Raw genomic sequence first — 19,391 nt, forward strand, 5'->3', positions numbered from 1 at the left:
AGTTAGGGACCACAGCACCTCTGATACACACAACACAGGAGATATTAAAAGTGGGTAGGAGGCAATGAGCAATAAGCATCCTGGGCCACTATGCCTTTTAATCCTGTGGCTCTCTTTCTGTCTGAATTAGCTGGATTCTGTGGGATAACTTGCTAGGCATTTAGGGAAATGAGCTACACTGTTTTGTCTTGTGTAGCACAATAATTGACAGCATCAAATTAACTGAGCACCAAGCTGGGATCACACAGTTACACTGGCAGGAGAAATTAAATAACATTAATTAGAGGGAGAATATGGAACTCTTTCTGCCTGGAATGTCTCTTCCCTTAGCTGTCAAAAGCCTCCATGGTTTGGCTTATTAGGAGCCAAGTTGACAGGACAGCTGAAGGGAATAAAGGAGCATTCTCCACTGTGTGCCCAGCCAGCTGAGGGATGACTTGAGTTCAAAACTGACTTTTAAAGAACAGCAGAAGGTTAATTGAACTTTTATCCCAGCCACCATTAATCCATCTGAAGGTCCCTCTAACTAGACCACAGACAGCACTTTTGCTCTTATGTCAGTACAAGATCAGGTAAGTAATATATGTAAGGGAGAAAGAATCAGAGATATTAAAGCTTTTTTCAGTTTCCAGAAACCAAAGCAATCTTCTGCTACAGTATTCTTCCTACTAGCTATGCAGTTACTTGTACATATTCCATGTTAAAACTACCTCCACAACAATTTCCCCCGTTTTATTTACATTTGATATAAATCAGACTCTACTCTGCAATAACAAAAGGAACTTCATTTGCTGAGGTACAATGAGCTCTCATTTCTCACTGAGCCTATGGAAGAGGTCAACAGCCAAAACCATCGAAGGTTCCTTGTATCACTTGAAATTGCTTCCCTGCACCTTCTGTTCTCTGATACACTGAGAAAGGGCCAGGAGAAACACCAGAGATTCAGTTGTGACTCAATTCTGTACTCTGTGATTTAAATTCATGACAGCTTTTATGATAGAACTATAGAATGGGAAATACGATATTGCAAACAAAGTATAGAACAATTAGTTACACTTAAAATGGTTTATTAGCCATTTTTTGGCAATCAAGCATGTTTGCATATACTCTTTCAAAAAACAATGTCCACCTTGCAGTACTCTAAAGTTCAGAAGTTTCTTTGAGTCTTACTTAAGCCTCTTGAATCTAAGCAGCTACATGATTTCAAATAGTAGCTGCATCATGTAAAAGGTCTTAGAGAGGAAGATGCCAAAATGGAGTAAAAAATCGTAGTCCTTCCAATAAAAACATTATTTTTTGTTTGCATTATTTGCTAAATTAAACCTAAACATATTAATCATTTTTCTCAACCCACAATTGCATTTTTTTCAGTTAATTCTCCCTCCAATTTCTCTCAGCTTTTCTTACATGCTCTGTGTATCTACTTTCCTTTCATAGACAATGGCATATCTTTCTTCCATATTTAGAAACATAACTTCTCTTAAAATGATGCTTCTATGAAAAAAAACTCACTTGGACGTGCTGTGACACTTGATGGCCTTGAAAACTGTGCCCAAGAAAGACAGATGTGACAACTGCATGACCCCTGAAGATGCTTTAAAGGGCATCTGATAGATAATCCACTGCTCTTACCACACAGATGTAATGTCACAGCTAGAGGGAACAAGAAACTGTATGTATGAGAAGTTGTGGGCCAGTCAAATCAAGGAGAGCAAAGAGGGAAAAAAATCCAAGGAGAAAACTTGAGCAGATCACTCTTTTCTTCTGTTTCCTATAGAACCCAGAGGAAGGAATATGTGCACTGACTTTTTCCATCCCGGTCTTTTCCAAGCTTCACCTATAAGCAAGAGGAGCCAAGAAGGCATCAAAGACACTCCACCAAAAGGCTCACTCTTGCACTCAAGATGTAAATCTTAGAGAGCAGCGTTGACCAAAGGCTGCCTGCAAAAGCTATGGAAGAAGCTTCCCTGGTAAGTGTAAGTGCAGGATCCTTTGTGCACAGAGTTAAATGGGAAGTTACTTCAGCTTCAGGGAGAAAGTATCTAGAAATCTCACAGTGCATTACATGAGATAAATATTATCAATTACAGTTAAATTAGATGCAAAACATATATTTTACCAGTTTATGATGAAGAGTATTTCCTAAAATGTCAATCAAGTTTAAAAAGAATGGGCTTGGTTGTTTTATTAATCCATTTGAGTGAATTTCAAGTTGCTGCTTATTTTGAGAAAGTAAGAAAGAATCTGCAGCATCATAAAAATACAGATGCTGTTTCTTATATTTTCTACTCATAAAAAAGGGGAAAAGAAAAATGTGAAAGGCTTGGAGCTAAGGTATTTGGTTTGAGGATCAGTTGAATATTTCATTTTGTCTGTAGCAGTAATTATAGACTTGATTATTATATAAATACTGCTTCACGTTAGTTCTATGGCCAAACACCTAAATTTAGAGTTAATATTTTTTCATGACAGTTTCAATAATAAACATTATGATCAAGTCTAGGTGTACATTACAGTATCAAAATGCCTCCTTTTTAAGCACTTGGTGGAATCACTGTTACTGTTCTGCTATGGCTTAGCTAGTCTGCCTGTAAAAATGAAGATTTATTTTTATGCGGCTTGAACTAAGATGACTGAGTTTTGATGTGTGCTCACCCTTAACTACTAATATTGTGTGCAATGGCAGTTTAAATGTTTTGTTTTCAAATAAACAGGCAAATGGACTGTTATTTCTATAAATACTAACAGGATCATGCCCAAGCACTGGGATTTTTCAGCCTGAAGCAAGAGGAAACCACACATTTTCTGTTTATTTTTGTGGGTTTTACTATTTTGAGTAACATCAAGCCCTGAACTGAAGATATTCTGACATTTCTGGTTACTTTGAAGGAAAACAAGTCACAGTAATTTCTTAGCAAGCTAGGTCAACTTATGCTAAGTCACTAAGTGATAAAAAAATATTTGCTGTGACAAGAATATATGCAATGTCCTCCCGGATGTCCATCACCAAGTCTTTTGTGATGATGCTCAAAAGGAATAAATAGGAAGATGGGAAAATGCTTGATGGATGGCCTGGTCCTACTAATATGTATCCAAATTTACTCATTTCCCATCAAGTGTGATTGTGTAGGGATATCTCAGAACTGTCCTTGTCTCCTTAACTGAGAACAGATGTTGAGTGATATCAGATGCTCTTTTCTGTTCTCTCTTCCCCTGACCTCAGTTTTAACATACACATGAAGGACAAAATACCAAGGTTCTTGTGCTGCCTTTGGAATATGTAAAACCTGAGCATCAGCTCTGAGGTGCAGACCCATGCATTTGTACATGCTCTTGTGGTTTTCCTTTGTCGCTGGCTACTTATGTTTTGAAGGTGCAGGAATGAACAAGTGCCTGGGGTTTTTTGAGCAATACCTCTGCATCTTTTGCTTGGCTTCACCTAGTAATAACCAGTAGATGGTCTGCAGGTAACAAAATACTGGTTAAGAATTTTAACTCACTTTTTGAATAGACAAATTCAAACACCACTAGACGACAGAAGTTTTACAAGGGTGTCAGAATATCCCTTGAAACTAAAGGCTTTTTGCAGCCCAGAGCTGTTGCTCTAAATCTCTGTTCAGTCTGAAACAGTTTGACCTCTGTATCTCATTTCTTTGCACTAATAAACCCCTCTAATAAACAGAGAAAAATGATTGAAATAGGTAAATACAGAAAAAATTGGGAAGGAGAAAGCTAATGAACTCAATTGCAATCACTATACCAGTATTGCCTTAACTTAGAAGTATTGATTAAATAACTGAATATTTACATCTTGTACTGGAACCAGTGAAGGTAAATGATGCATTGCAAAGCAAACAGAAGCTGACCTTTGCACGTTTTCCCATCAGGCTGCAGGGTAAATCCAACTGGGCAACTGCATCGTACCCCTGTCGCGGTATCCTTGCAAGTCCGATCACAGCCTCCGTTATTGACAGCACATGTTTCTGCAGAATGAAAGAGAAAGAGAGAGAGAGAGAGAAGGAGAAAGGGAGTGTAATGAAATGTTCTGGGGGAGGGGAGAGGCACTGACTCTTTGGTGCAATATGACAACATACTAAAAGCAATGTAAGTTTAAGGAAGCCAACCGAAGCAAGCTCTCAAGGTCATCAGGGCCCATGTACTGGTTTTGACTGGTAAATCATTGCCACAATTTATCATTTCTTTCTCCTCCTAAACTGGAGGTTTTACTTATTATATTTATTTAGTGCATTTCAGTGACTTAGACAATAGGATGGGTTATTACATATGAAACAAGTTAAAAAAAGAATAAAAAAGTGATGGCCTTTGAAAGCAGAACCAAACATTTTATCTGTTTTGCATCAGTCAATGTCTAGCTGAGGCTTTTTAAGGTTCACTTTTAAATGATGTTGTAAGCATAATGAACTTTAAAAAGGGTAGAGAGCAAAGCAGTGTGCTAGACTTGGAACCGAGAATTTAAAATCCTTAGTTAAGAAAGAGTTAATGGAAAATGAACTACATATATCACTTTGACAAGAATCTACATGCCCAATCTGTTCTTACTGAACTACAAGCAAAAGGCATCTGGGTTTTGTCCACTTAAAGCTTTTTGCAAATTGAAAGGAGTTTGGAGTGGGTGGGAGGGCATAATTGAGGTCACTGAACCCATTCCAAGCTGTGTCATTGAAATTTCCCAGTGCTTGTAGTATGTAGAAGGGTGGCTGGGCAAACACAGGCAAGAGAAAGTTGCAATACTTCTGAGCTCTTACTACCGTGGGCAATGACTACTAGGTACCCCTACATTAAAAAAAAACCCTTCAAATTCATTACAGAAAAAGCAAAAATCCCTCCCTCATTGCCATTATTTTCTGTTTCTCCTGATGCACATGCGCGCCCCGTACACATGCATACGCACACATACCCACAACACACCCACAAAATAGATAAAAGGCAAGTGAAATGATTAACTTTGCTTTGATCCAGAGAATAGAGTGGATGTAAGGATGCCAATTTAGCACGTCAGTTCGAACTGTGCATTTATCTGAAAAGTATTTACTTCAGAGAGCAAGTCCTTTTAATAGTATCTTTTTCAGTTGCTCTGGCTTTGATTAAATTAAAATACCCCACTGCCCCCCAAGATTGCCATTATTCTACTCAGCTCACCTCATTCTGCCTTTCCCTAAAGAGGCTTTGTCATTACTTACTCAGATTTACAGACTCCTATTGCTGAATATTCACAGCCTGTGTCACAATTGTACCCTGTGGACAGGGTCTGACAATAAGCTATAGGATATGCTAATTGGGAATTGCCTTAGAACAGTACATTGATCAAAAATTATTTACACAGAACAGAAAAGCTTTTATCTTTCAATTGACTAGCACTAAAAGATTTTTATTTTAAAGTAGCCTCTGCTTTGCCCTCAAGGTGAACTTAGACTGGCCCTTTGGAAGGACTTCACTCCTTAAAAAAAAAAAAAAGTGTAACTGGTTGGGTTTTTTTCCTTTTTGCACTGGCACAGACCTCTGCATCAGTTGTGGAATAAGCTCTTATGAACAAATGGCACTTATGAACAAACTGGAAGCAAGGGGTTGGGGCACACATGCATTAACAGCACAGGACAGAACTCGGAATGTGTACACATTGACACATGCTTCTCCAGCTAGATTCTACTTTTTTTATGCCACGTTTCCTATGTAATAACATCATGTAGAGAGAGCAATCAGTATACAAATGGATTTGCATATAACTGCCAGGCAGCTGAGCTAACAAATGGCTTGACATGTTTTCTGGAACAGCTTTCTGAAAATGGAGCTGAGTCTGCAACTCCTTTTTTTTCAGGCAGAGTTCTTGCTCACCTTAGGTAGAACTAGCAGGACCTGAACCTAATTATTCAAGTAATATAGTTCTGATTTTCATTTACTCCTCTGGGAAGGACTATTTTATAAAAGCTGACACTGCTGCTTGAAGAATCCTTCCGCAAATGACAATGCTGGCACTTCCATTTGTATGTGAACCTGTGTGTGTCCTCCTAGGCCAAGACATCAAATAATTTTGTTTCAAAGAAGGGAAGAAGTTTCAGGCCACTCAAAAATTTTAACTTGGGTACAGTTTAAGGGTAGCATGATTTGCCAGGAGTAAAGAGTTAAGGTTAAAAACCAGCAAAATGTGCTGGAGATGACATTTGGCATGGCACTGCAAAGAGCAGTAAATCTTATGTTAGCAGATGAACTTTGGCATATGAAGAGCCCTTCATTGCAATTCGTCAACACGAGATGAACATAAGCAGTAATATTTCTGCTTTCTGGATGGCATCCAGTGAAAATGAATAGACACAACAATTTTTTTTTTCTCCATGGCATGGATGACTGGCTCTATAGGGTAAGGGTCATTCAGTGAACAAGAGTTATTTCTACGCATAAAGAGAAGGAATCAAGCCAGCTTTTCTTAATTTCACACAGATTTAGTAAAACAAACCAAAAAGGATAAATAAATACCTTTCAACTTTCCTAGTGACTCTGAGTTTTCTACATGATGAGCTCCTAACAGAATGAAGATCCAAAGTGATCAAGAGGACATGTGACAGTACCTCTAACATTTTGGATAATTGGAGAGATGTATTGATGAAATTCCTTAAACTCAAGGTCGTGAGAAAACATTCGTAAAAGAAAGCAAACATGAATAGCAGAATGTGGGAAAGAGGCATTGTGAGCTACATCAAACAGAACAGCTGAGGCCTACATACAACACCAACTTAAGAACATCTCCACCTGTGTTTCTCACAGAAATGACTTCAACTCATTCTTCACCTCACTACTATCAAACTGTAGTAGATATTTGAAATGCAAATCCAACTTTTAGGCCTCAAACAAAGAGCAGAAGCAAATTACTCATTTCCATGCTATCATGTTGGAAAAGCTATACTTATACGTAAGGGAGAGAACAGATCAGGTCTTCATAGTGATATTGGTACTAAAGACAATTTTCACTTGTATTTCTCTATGAAAGACTCTCAGCATTTTAGCATTTTTATTTGTTTGTTTGTTTCAAACTTTGTTGCACATTTCTGATGTTTTTTGTTCTGAAGAGGGAGCAGAAAAAGAACCAGAAGACATGAGTAAAGCAGTGTCATATAACTGACATTTAGATTACTTCTGAATTATAATAATTTGAAACAATTAGAATTTACTGTGAATTTAAAGCAATGATTGTAGTCCCATCTACATCAAGAAGGACATGGAACTCTCGGAGCAAGTCCAGAGGAAGCCACAAAGCTGATAAGAGGACTGGAGCATCTCCCCTATGAGGACAGGCTGAGGAAGCTGGGGTTGTTCAGCCTGGAGAAGAGAAAGTTGCGTGGAGACCTCAGAGCAACTTTTCAATATTTGAAGGGCCTACAAGGGAGCCAGAGAGAGACTCTTTGTTAGGAACTACTGATAGGACAAAGGGTAACAGGTTCAAATTGAAGGAGGGAAAGTTTAGGTTAGATATTAGAAAAAAGGTTTTTCCTGTGAGGGTGGTAAGACACTGGCACAGGTTGCCCAGGGACATGGTGGCTGCCCCAACCCTGGCAGTGTTCAAAGTCAGGCTGGATGAGGCCTTGAGTATCCTGGTCTAGAGGGGAGGTATCCCTGTCCATGGCATGGGATTGGGACTAGAAGATCTGTAAGGTTCATTCCAAACCCTAAAATTATATGATTCTATGATAAAAATTCTATGATTATTGAAGTCCCACCAGAAAATTCAGACAGAAAAAGTGATCTAAAGAAAAGGATGTCTTATTTGCATCAGGCAGTCTGGGAGAGCTCACATAGTGGTTTTCCACTGTGAACTCCTAATTGTGCAACAATCTCTCATGTATCTGCTGAATGGATCTATAGACAAGAAGTAACTAAAATCATTACCAACATGCTATACCTATGGCTTACTCCATTAGGATATTTATTGCTTTAACAACAGTCCATTGCACTATGGAATATGCACTACTTCTAGACATTAAATTGTCCACTTAAAAAGTGCAACTTGAGCTGTTGGTCCTTCAGCAGTGTTCCTGGATCAGGAACACTGACTAGGTACCAGGGGAAGTTCAGTGTCTGCAAGGGTCTAGCAGTGAAAGAGCAGTTCTCCAGGTTCTAGTTCTGAAGCTTTTGAACTAAAGCAGAATCCCTACCAGGTGGCAACAGAGCATGGTCACTCAAAAAGAAGAGAAAGAGGAGTCCACCAGAGAGGATTTATTTAGCTTTGAATACTCTTAAATGCCTGAAATTCTGAACATGTCTCATGGTTTGAGAAAATTTCTGAAAACCTAATTTTTAGCTTCTTTTATGAAACAAGAAAACATAACCATTTAAAACATAAGCTTTCCATCAAATCTGGGTGTTTTTGTTTTTTTTTTAAGAAGCCAATTATTTCATAAAGCCAATTTTTGTGACTTCAATTTATATCATGACCAAAAGCACATGATGTGATTTTAAGGGTATTGGGAAAAATCAGGCAAATGTTGGAATGTTTACTATTCATTTTTGGTAGCCTGGTTCAATCTGAACCAGTTTCTTAGGAACTGAGATACGATGCAAAGCAGAACAAAATTACATAGGTCTATGAGACTAGAACGGATACATCTGAGGATCATACAGTAATATATGTCTTAGTGAGGTCATTCTCTATAACTCTGATATATCATGAGCACATGGTAGGGTTCCTGATGACTGGATGATGTAAACACCAATAAAGGCAGGAGGGAGGGATCTAGCATCAAGGTGTTTTCTTCAGAAATATGGAGAAGTGATTTTCTGATCATCTCTGTTATCCAGCATGGCAGTCTGAAGTCAACAGAATACAGAAAACCCCATTTGTTTTCCAGCTCTTGATCATAACACAATGACTGAGAAAGAGCAGATAACATCTGTAAATAAAATCTGTTTTCAATAATGAGCATATAAACATGCAAAGAAGACTTAACAGAAGACAAAAGTGTCCAACTGTAGTGGAAACAAAATAAAGCATGTACAACCTCAAGTGAAAATGGAGAGGGAATCCACTTAAGTCATCACTTACATTCAGGACAGCCTTACAGCATCTATCTCCTAGGAAAAGCATGAGAGGAACACTGAATGGCACCCTCTTGCTCAGAAAAAGTTATTCTTGGAAGAAATGAAATGAAAAAAAGTTCTGTAGAGCTCAGACTGCCATCTCCTCGGAATCAGAGATGAAGGTTGGACTGATCTCCTGTCTTAAGGCCTTGTGCAAAGGAAAACGTTTTTTGCAGCAACAGGCAGGCAGCAAATAAATGGGATAGCAGTCCCCCAAAACAAAGGATACTCTCTAAGTTTGCCAGATATCTGTAAACTGTTCATGCTGACATGGTAAGCAGTAAGTATACCTGAAAGGAAGACATGAAAGTGGAAAAATGCTCTTTTTTCCCTAACTAGTTCCTATGATTGCCCATATGATAAAACTGACCATAAGACAAGTTAAGGCAAACTAGCAATTCAAACTACCTTTCTTTGGAATTCATTTGCAGCAGCCTAAAGTTCCCTGGGGTTAGCAAAAAGAGGGTGGTTGGGCTTTGCTCCCAAAATCTGTGCCACACTGGAGACGCTTATTTTGAATGAATTTGTGTGCTAGCCAAAGAGCAATTCATGATGGGGTACTCTGGAGCTCTGAATTTAGAGAAGCTATCAGGTCCTTTCAAGTAGGTCACAGCAGGGCAGAGTTATGAGTAATAGTACTCACAGGACTGTAATCACACATACAGTACATACAATATATACATACAGCACAATCAAACTTCCACACCTGGTCTGAATTTTGCACAAGATCTGAACACAATATCTTGTGCTCAGAATAACTGTCTTAAATTCAGGGGTCAGCACATGAACAAGCCAGTCTTGATGCAACTGAAATCTAGATGTTGCAAGCAGGATGACAGCTCAGTCACTGTTTTAGCCAGTGCAACTATGAGGTATATGGACTGCCTTAGACCATTTTTCCTAAAGAGGTGCCTGTGAAGTAATACTGCCTGGCAACTGGAGTGGCAAAAAGGGTAAAACTACTTGCAATCTCTGCTTCTCAGCAGATGTGCTGTGACTAAAGCTGTTGTAAACTGCTACGGTGTCTGCACCAAGAGGAAACCTCTTTACCTATCCTAAGCACATAAAAATGAGTGTATTTCATTGTATTTACTACACAGTGAAACACAAACTTCGAACAAGTGAGAAAAGATTAAGGATATCTGTTAAAGAAAGCCAAATATATGGTTTTGAGAATTTTGAGGAGCTCTAATCTGAAACCACTAACTGCTGTTGTCTGTAATGATTCTTTGCAACACATTTTGGGGCCCTCATATAAGGACCTAACTGGGACTCCACTGTGCCAGCTAGTACTGAGTTGCAGTTATGAAACAGTGATGATGCTAAGGTATTAGAGCAGTTCTGTGGGAGGGCCAGATCCTGCTCAGGGTACTGTTGCCCTCACCTTAAAGAACACTGAATTCATTCACTTTCAGACAAAAAATATCTGGAATCAAACTAGCCCATAACCTGTATCTCCTCTTCTTTCACGCCCAAACCCACTCTGCTCAGTGTGGCTCAAAGGTTGCCTGTGCAATCTCATCTGTTTCCTTCATGTTGGTGTCACAGCACAGTCACAAACAGAACTCTTTCTGAATTCCAGATACAGAAATAACTTAAACCACATGTGGCATCACTACTGGATGCAGGTGAACTGCATCGCCATGCCAAACAGCAAAGGCTACCTAACTGCATAAAAAAATACACTCAAACCCCCCCTCAAATTCTGTCCAAAAATACACAAATTCCAAAAGCCTGAAAATTGGAAGAGATTAAAACTTAACTCAGGAAGGGCAATTTAAAAAAGAATTTAAATTACGCTGATTATACAAATGAGCTTGCCTTTAAGTAAGAAGGAATATGCAGTATGAGTAGGAAAGCCATGAGACAGGGAACACATGATAAAGCTGCTACTGCCATCCATAAAAAGAGTTTTACAGTAAGTGACAGTACATGCAGTACATGCCACATGTGGCCTGAGATCAGGGTACAAAGAGGGACCTAAAGGACAACAATCACAAGAAGAAACTAAACACACAACTAAAATATTTCAATTTTCAGTTAAGGGACAACTATGCTATTCTCATGCAAATTATGCTCTGTGATGCTGAAAGGACAGAGAAAGAGCATTCACAAGAGTATAATGAAAGAAACAAATAGCTGTGAACAGATGAAGGAGAAACTGAAAGAGCTTCATATTCAGGGAATGAAAAAGGTGAGACAGAAAGGGTAACTTGCAGGATGTGGAATTCTTTGCTCCGTTATGCTTGTCTCCTCATTTCCTTGCAATTTCATGATTGGTAGAATTTTATTTGCATGAAAATAGGATGAGAATTCTGCACTGCCACATACGGAATGTGTGAAGAAACAACTAGGTGAATCTTGCACTGAATCATGAATCCTGCAGCTCTCATTTCAGAAAAGTTCGATTCCTCTTCAGGGAACACTACGTATCACAGGAACATCACTTCATAGATTGGATCAGGTGTTTTATAAGCACTGTATGAGTCCAGTCTGGTCCCTCAAATTAGCACTACTAGCTGTGATTGTGATGCATTTTCTAGGCAGAGAAGCTGCATTTAAGAAAACCTGAAACACTCTGAACATTGGGAAGGAGCATTATCTCCTGACCTTGGACAAATCCTTTCAATTGAAATGGAAAAGCAAAACAATGGAAGGTACTGCTAGGAATTCTGGATAAGGTCAGAGTCTTTATCATCAGCAAAGAAATGAAGAAAAGGGATTTTTACAGGAAACAGCACACCATTCACAAACTCAGTGAATAAAAGTGACGATAACTCAAGATGAAAGGATCTGCCCTTGGGAGAGAGAGAATGCATGAATGACCTCAAGGATTCCTTCCCCCTGTTTGCTATGATTTCATACAGCAAAGTAGAACTGACAGAAGGAGTTAAAGTGAGGTCTTGGTTTCACAGTCAGTAACTGAGTTAGCCTTCTAGCAATATGCTTGTTAATAATATGGTTTAAATGCTTTATTGATTAAAGCACAAAAAGATTGTGATGCACATGGAGCCACACTTGGTTTTCTGACAATGAGCATTTCTAAGTCAGGTAAAAGCCATTCAGAAAAAAAAAAGACATATTTTAAATAACTGGAAAGAGTCTTAGGCGTCAGTACAACAAAGCTGAGAACTAAAGTACATACTGAAAAGGTCCTCTTGGCTTAAAGTGACCTTTGGTGGGCTGTAATCATGACAGAAGTTAATTGCTTTGAAAGAACACTTGAAAACAAACACTGGCTTGCCCACCTCCCTGCCCTTTGAGACAGAAAACTGGGAGTAGTATCACCTGGAAACTCTCATTCCATTTTGAAAGAAACAAAAAATGATCTCGTGAGAATCAATTTTTAATTCCCATTGGAATAAAACAACTTAAGACTTTTGGAAATTTTCTAATAACAAACCAGAGATCGTAACACTCCCTACTCCAATGCTTGGTAGTTAGGGCATTAAATGCCATGTTAGAAATCCAGGTCACATTTTCTATTCTTCTATGTTTACTGAAACTGAATGATCTGAAGCCCTAATCAGCCTATCAATACTGGACCCAAGGGTAGAACATCTTCATAAGGCAATCATGAGTTAGTCTGACTTTACAGACCAACATTTTCCTTGCACATGGATAGAAATGTACCATGTAAGGGTTTTCAGTATAATTTCCTCACATTTTCAATGAATGTTCTAGCAAGACTACTGTGTACATTCTGTCTCCCTACTTCTGAAGATCATTCCAGCCAAAAGTACTGTGAAAACCAGAACTTTCCCATAACACTTACTTTCAAGAAAAAAGGCTTTTGACCGAAACCTCTCATCAGATGAAAGATTTTTTTTTCGGTAAAGAATGCATGGCTCCAGTAAGTTCTACAGTTCTAGAGCTCCTTTTCCTAAGCTGCAAAGGAGCTAAATATGGCTCCACCACAGTGTCCTGAAATCCAGAAAATGGTGGATTTCCATTTGAACTACACAATCCTTATGTAGTCTATACAATATTTCAGGGCAGATGTTGCCTTTGGAGAAGTTATCACACTGAATCATCAGAGAAGATATCTTTGGATGACTGAAAGAATATATGAGGAAGGTTTCCATATTAATATGCCACCATTTTAAACATGGTGGGAGAAAGCAACTTTAATTGAGACTCTGGTAATTCTAGGTCACTTTGTTGATTCTATTTTCCTGTAGTCCAGAAAGGGCTGCATGCCTCTGCTGAATAGAAAACAGTCATTCAAAGAGATGAAGTCCCAAAATTCCTAACAAAGGAAAACACCAGACTGGAGGCAATGGCTTGGGTCAGGTAGACACAATGAACTACGAAGTCCACAAGAACAGTTACTCTGATTCCAAAGAACATAAGCCATAACACCCCCTTTCTGCTCTACCAAGCTTATGGTCTTCAGTAGAAAAGACTCAACCTCTGAAATTTGCAATGTGCAATACAGAGAAGTGAAGTAAAAAGAAACCTGCATACTGGATAAATTTGAAGTTTTTTATCTGCTGTTCATATGCATGTTCATACAGAGCATAGATCCTTGCAAGTTAAGACCTGAGATTTTTCAGCCTTAAGACCACACAGTCCTATACCATCAGTTCTTCTCAGCTCTGGAATCCCAAGAATTTCCAGGTAGACTAAGAGAAAGAAGGGGAGAAGGGTGACTGACCATGTGAATGTGCTTATGGACAAAACATCTCGAATAAGTGACTTTGCTTCCTCCTCCCATCATTATCAATATGAAGCTCAGACACTGCGTGTGCAAGATACTGGAAGGAAGATCTTGATTCATCAGGAACAGGCAATGTAGAGACTGCCCTGCTAAAAGCTGCATAATACTAGGAAGCTTCTGTGAGGGGCAGGTGCAGAAGCAAGGATGGTGCTTCAAATGGCCTTTCTGCCTTGAACTCCTGGGGAGTATGTTCTGCTCACATGTGATGGTTCTACCTCTGCTGATTAACAATCAGTTGCCTGACACAATCTGTTGCTTGCAGCAGTAATCTGGTGTGGAAACAGCTATAACTAGGTACCTTCCTGCCCCTGAGGCAATTAGGTGAGGGGACTCCTAAAGGATCTCCTCCCAGACAAGTAAGTCAAAGCATGCTTGATGTCCAGAATGAACAGGGTACCCTAATGGTTAGACAATTGTGGTTTAGGAAAAAATACCATGTGGCTGCTTTAAACTCAGATGACTCAAGAGATATGAAGTTGAGTACCACTTTAGGTTCAAATGCATAAACCTAAGTACTAAAGTTGCAAATCTCTCTGCCTATTTGATGCAGGAGATTTTAAAATGCTTGCCTTTGCTGAAAATGCTATAAGGCATGACCACAAGCTCAAATTGTGCTTGGTTTTGGGTGTTTTTGCAATACAACATGAGCAGCTCATTAAAATCCATTGTAAGTCCTGGGCTAAAATTCTCTTGAAATTAAAACAGCTTTGGCCAGGACAGAACAAACACAGTTACCTTGGCTGATGTTTCCAGGTACCTTCAGAAGGCATAAGACTGGACAAAAGAGCTGACCAGCACTTAGAGAAGAGAGTACTGGCATGTCATGAAAATGGCCAGAGCAGGACCTGCACTTGTGATCTACTAGTCTGAACGGGTTCTGGCTATCTACTGAAATGTTTGAGATCCTTGGAGTTGAAATGATCGTGGAAGTACAATTTCTCAAGCAAGTAAAGGCAGAGAGATGATTCTGTGCCATGTAACATGCAGGGATATCCCCTGTCATAAACTAATCCCTGGGCGAAGGGCCCAAATTGCAATTCCCACAACTCTTATCTCTAGTGATTGCTGTGCAGAGGAAATGGTCTTAGCTGACTGAACACTTAGCTCTTCAGGCAGGTGCTCATTATAAATAGTGGAACGCTACTGATAGTGGAAGAGTAGTCATCTGCAGAAGTCAAATTATTCTTGCCACAACAAGGGAAAATTTCAAGTGAAAATACTGGTTATGTGCCATGAATATAGACAGACCACTGCCCAGCCTGTAAGTCACTCTTTGGAAACCAGGGATGGAAAGTAATATAGGTACATGTATATCCAGCCTGCCATGCTAGGCCTTGTTGGTGTGATTTTCCAAATGACACCACAGAAACTATCTAGGCAGAGGTAAACTTTAGCAGTGACAAAGACCAGGACAGTTTCTATGCACTTAACAGTTAATACGAGCACTTCAATTGACAGCAAAATAATTTGTTGCGATCCTGGGAGGCATCTTCAAGGGAAGAAAATTGCATCACTGTATCTGAGGCGGGTTGCAAAAAGCCTTATTGTTGACTCAAGAAGTCAGTGTCCAATGGCAAAAATCTTAAACTGTCCTGACACAGAAAGAGTTGAACATGTCTCATGAACAAGTGAATTTCTGTGTAGAGTCTGGGTTTCTGAGGACACTCGTAGTGATGGTATTACTGCCATCTGCACCATTATCCTGCCCTTAAACATGCAAGGGAAATTCCTGTGCTTCCTTAACTTCGAGATGGGCTCAATGTCCTGTTGCTCTCTGCTATACCAAAAAGAGCTTTGTAAAATTCTTGTGACAAGAAGGAACCAACTTCATATGTTCTAGGGCCAGAACAAGCATATGTTATTGCCACAGTTCTTACAACAGTGAGCTCTGGAAAGGATGGAGAAGGTGGATTGAAGGTGAGGACAATGAACATGGCGTTCACAGTTTTCTGAAGTCACTTGAGGTCAGTGCCAAAGGACCTGACCCATTGACTGCTAGAGAGTGCAGGAAGGAAAATTAAACATAGTGAGAAATGGCTCAGGCTTACCTCTTCAAAAAGAGCTGATCAGAAGACAAGATCTAACAAATAGCCTGGATAAAACATCATGGTTGTCTTGCTAAAACACCTTAAGGACTCGTGCAGTCTAGTAAGGTCTGTGATGATGGCAATGTAGCAAGTGAATGCATTTTAAAAGACAATATAAAAAAATACATCATAAAATTACTTGGTTCTAAGAGTTGATGTAAAGAGTAGCCTAAGAATAAAGCACTACCTTTGACCAGGAGGTGAGGACTTCTTGAGCATTAAGACCAAACAGTTCTATAGTTCTGGTTGCTCAAAGAAGAATTTTTCAGCTGCCTGTCACATGTTTGCAAGCAGTTGACTTATTTGTAATGAGGCAGTCCCATGGCATAACTGATGCTATAAAATCTGGTTTTGTGTCCCTAACATCAAGTTCTATGTGAAAGAAAGCTTCAAAAGATATTAGTAGGATTGAGTGGAAACCTGGTATTTCTGACGTTGAGTGCCCACACTAGAATGGCTTTCATCCAGGTAGGCATATACTGTGTTTCAAACTCATGCTGGATTTAGTCTGAACATATGTGAAGTGCATTAGCCCACTACTCTAAGCAGGTAGTCTCATGCTATGATGCTGTGAGAGAAAGAACAGTCCTGGCAAACAGGTTCCCAAGGAAAAGAAGGTAAAGGAAAAAAGGGAGGTGTCTGTGATGCTCCTATGAAACACAATGAAAATATTTAAAATATGAATTGTATTGCACCAAACAAATTTGAATGCAATTTTAAGAGCTGAAGGCAGTGCTCAACTAACCGCAAGATAAACTATACCAGATGTTTAAGACCACCTGAAAACATTGATTTTGCCCTGCTGATTTACAGTAAGTGCAAGGTGTTCTGCAACAAAGGGGATGTAAAAGTACCTTAAAGATAATCATATGGCTCTGGTTTTAAAAGCTCGGATGTGTCACTTCTGCAGGATGAATGTCCTTCCTAATCTACAGAATGCACATGGCTCAACGTTCAGTTTATAGCACCCACCACAGAACTTTGGCAGAACCTCACCAGAAGCCCACCTAGAGTACAGCTACGGCTGCACTCCTTTTCACTCTACAATGCAATGGCCAGGGGGGAAGTGAAGAAAATGTACATGAGCTGCATGAACAGCAGTATAGTGCAACATTCACTAACCAGAGAAAAGTCATTCAGTGCCACCTCTGTAATAAGAGCACTCTTGACTCTGATTCCGAGTGCTTTTCTTTGATCAGGGGACATAAAGGACCGCTGGAAGCCCTTGGGGTCTTTCCAAACATTATGAAAAAAGCTGGATGAAAATTCCTAGGAATCACTGGATGGCTCTAAGGGAAGGTTTCTTGTAGGTCATCAGACAAGACCAGTTTCTTGTCTGCCTCACAAGATCTAGGTAAAAATGCAACAAACAGGAAGGAAGAAAGTGTATTTATCCACTTTTCTCTAAGACTTAAGCACAAGTCACAGGACCACACCATGACTAGGACACAGGCCCCTCTAAGTGTCAGTCTGAGCTACAGAGATGGTCAGTCTTGCTGTAGCACAATGAGTGGCATGGGCAGTCATGTCTGACAGCAGCACTGTTCTCCTAAAGTAATCTTGCCCAAGCTTCTTCTCAGGCTTGGCTGATATTAAGGGCTATACAGATCATAGTCATTTTAATAGAATGCAGCAAATGACAGAAGACTAGAAATTATTGTCTCAGGGCTTGCAACTGAAAGCATCTTTCATCAGATTACTAAAACTACACAAAGTCATTTACTTTTCCTACACTCCCAAGACTGACTGCAGGAGGGTCAAAAATCACAGTCCATTTAGAAAAGCTGGAAAAAGTTTCCTAGGGAGCCTTCCCGTACTTTCTAAACCAGCTGTTTAGAAAGCATCTGAAGACACATGGAATTTCATGGAAATGCCACTACACTTATGAAATGTAGGCAGGCTCCAATAAAAAAAATTCTGAGTATCAGAAATCAGTAGAAATAAACAAGCAGAAAAGTCCCCAAGTAATAAGCCGCTCAGATCTCACTCAAGAATTAATTTTTTTTCTGCTCTAGTTAATGTTTTTCTAAGGAATTTTCTAAGGTTTAAACACAGCCTGTCCATAAACTCTCAGCTCCTGTCTCATACCTGTTAATACAGGATGTACTAAAGAGTTAAACAATCTATTCTGCAAACTGGATTTTAAACCTATTTCTAGAGACTATGTTCAGCTTGGCGCCTGCAGACCTGGTGTAATTAAGAAGGCTGATCCTAATCTTTTTAATGCTAAACTTCAAAATACTATTTGCCTGGACTCTTGTAAGCAGTGTGAGCTTATTTTCAGGTTGGATAACTACTTTTATCAGAGGGTGAGGCATCAACACAGTGCACTATGTTGCTCAGAACCTCTAAACTGTATCATACATACTATTTGTGGTTGGACTAACTCACCATTTAGGCCTAGAGGGTTGCATTTTTCAGTAGTCTAGAGGTCTTTTGAACATTTGTTTTCCTGTCTTCTTCTGAGACTTTGGGCCTCATTGAAATTATGGCTAAAACTGTGAATAGCACATTTAGAAAGAGAGATGAGCTGCCTCATACCTTTTGTTAGCTTAAATTACTTTAAGTAGTGCATCGTTAAGCAATAAATTGATATTGGTCACTTGCTAGGTCTGCAAACTATTTGCAAATTAACAATCATCGATAATCTAAAACTAAAATCTAAAGGAACATATGCCCAGGTTTTCACATAATATTGTACCTCAATATTATTATTTAATACCAGTTCAGAGTTATAATACTATGCCATATCCTACACAGTGGTTGTATGCTGGCCTGTGGTTAAGAGGATGCTTTGTCATGGGTGACAAGATACAAGTGATATAGAAACTTTGTTAATGTTGTCACCTACTGCAACTATTAGCCCAGCAATCAACTAAATATTCAAAGTGGGTCTTCTAGTCTCCTAGAGATGGTCACTCCAGATAGATGTGGATGCTTACAGCCAGAGCCAAAGGCCATCAGGACAGAGTCTGCAATGGACACAGCAGTTTTAAGAAATGAAATAGCAACCCAGAGGAAAGGCAGCAGAACCTTGTCCTGCCAGAGTTTCTTCTGTGGGTGAAGAATCCCTGTCATGTAAATGGTCCATTGGGTATATCTCACCAGTGCTCACTATGTTAAAAATCTGGTGGAATATGTGGCGAGTAGGGCATCAGAATGAAAAATGAAGAGTAACGAACCACCTGAAAAACTCTAAACTGCTAGCATCATTCAGCAGTCTGTGCTACTCTGTGCTCTTTGGCACATGAAGAGTCTGGCAGAGGTCCAGCCAGTCTACCCTATCTATTCCCAAAGGGCCATTCTCACTAACAGCAATAAATGTAACATGAAGAAGACAAGCACAAGGGTGCACAATGGGTTAACTGAGAGTAGAAGCTAAAGAATTATCTTTGTTCAATGTACTTCCTAGTCCCTTACACTCTCAGGCTCCAACAACACAGAGAAACAAGCCATGCCTTAGTCTTGAAAGAAGAACATACGGTAGCTCACTAGGG

At 39.4% G+C, this 19,391-nt stretch overlaps 1 protein-coding gene across 1 annotated transcript in view; it reads right to left on the minus strand.

The window, feature by feature from the left end:
• SCUBE1 (signal peptide, CUB domain, EGF-like 1) overlaps window positions 1-19,391 on the minus strand; it is a gene marked incomplete at its 5' end in the record, with an annotated part of 186,567 nt that overhangs the window by 63,396 nt on the left and 103,780 nt on the right. Inside the window, one exon of the mRNA XM_009076090.1 lies at window positions 3,867-3,983. Coding sequence (XP_009074338.1) covers window positions 3,867-3,983 — 117 coding nt within the window. The remainder of the gene's footprint in view (window positions 1-3,866; window positions 3,984-19,391) is intronic.

The sequence above is a fragment of the Acanthisitta chloris genome, unplaced genomic scaffold (genome assembly GCF_000695815.1).
Source record: "Acanthisitta chloris isolate BGI_N310 unplaced genomic scaffold, ASM69581v1 scaffold4526, whole genome shotgun sequence".
NCBI lineage: Eukaryota > Metazoa > Chordata > Aves > Passeriformes > Acanthisittidae > Acanthisitta > Acanthisitta chloris.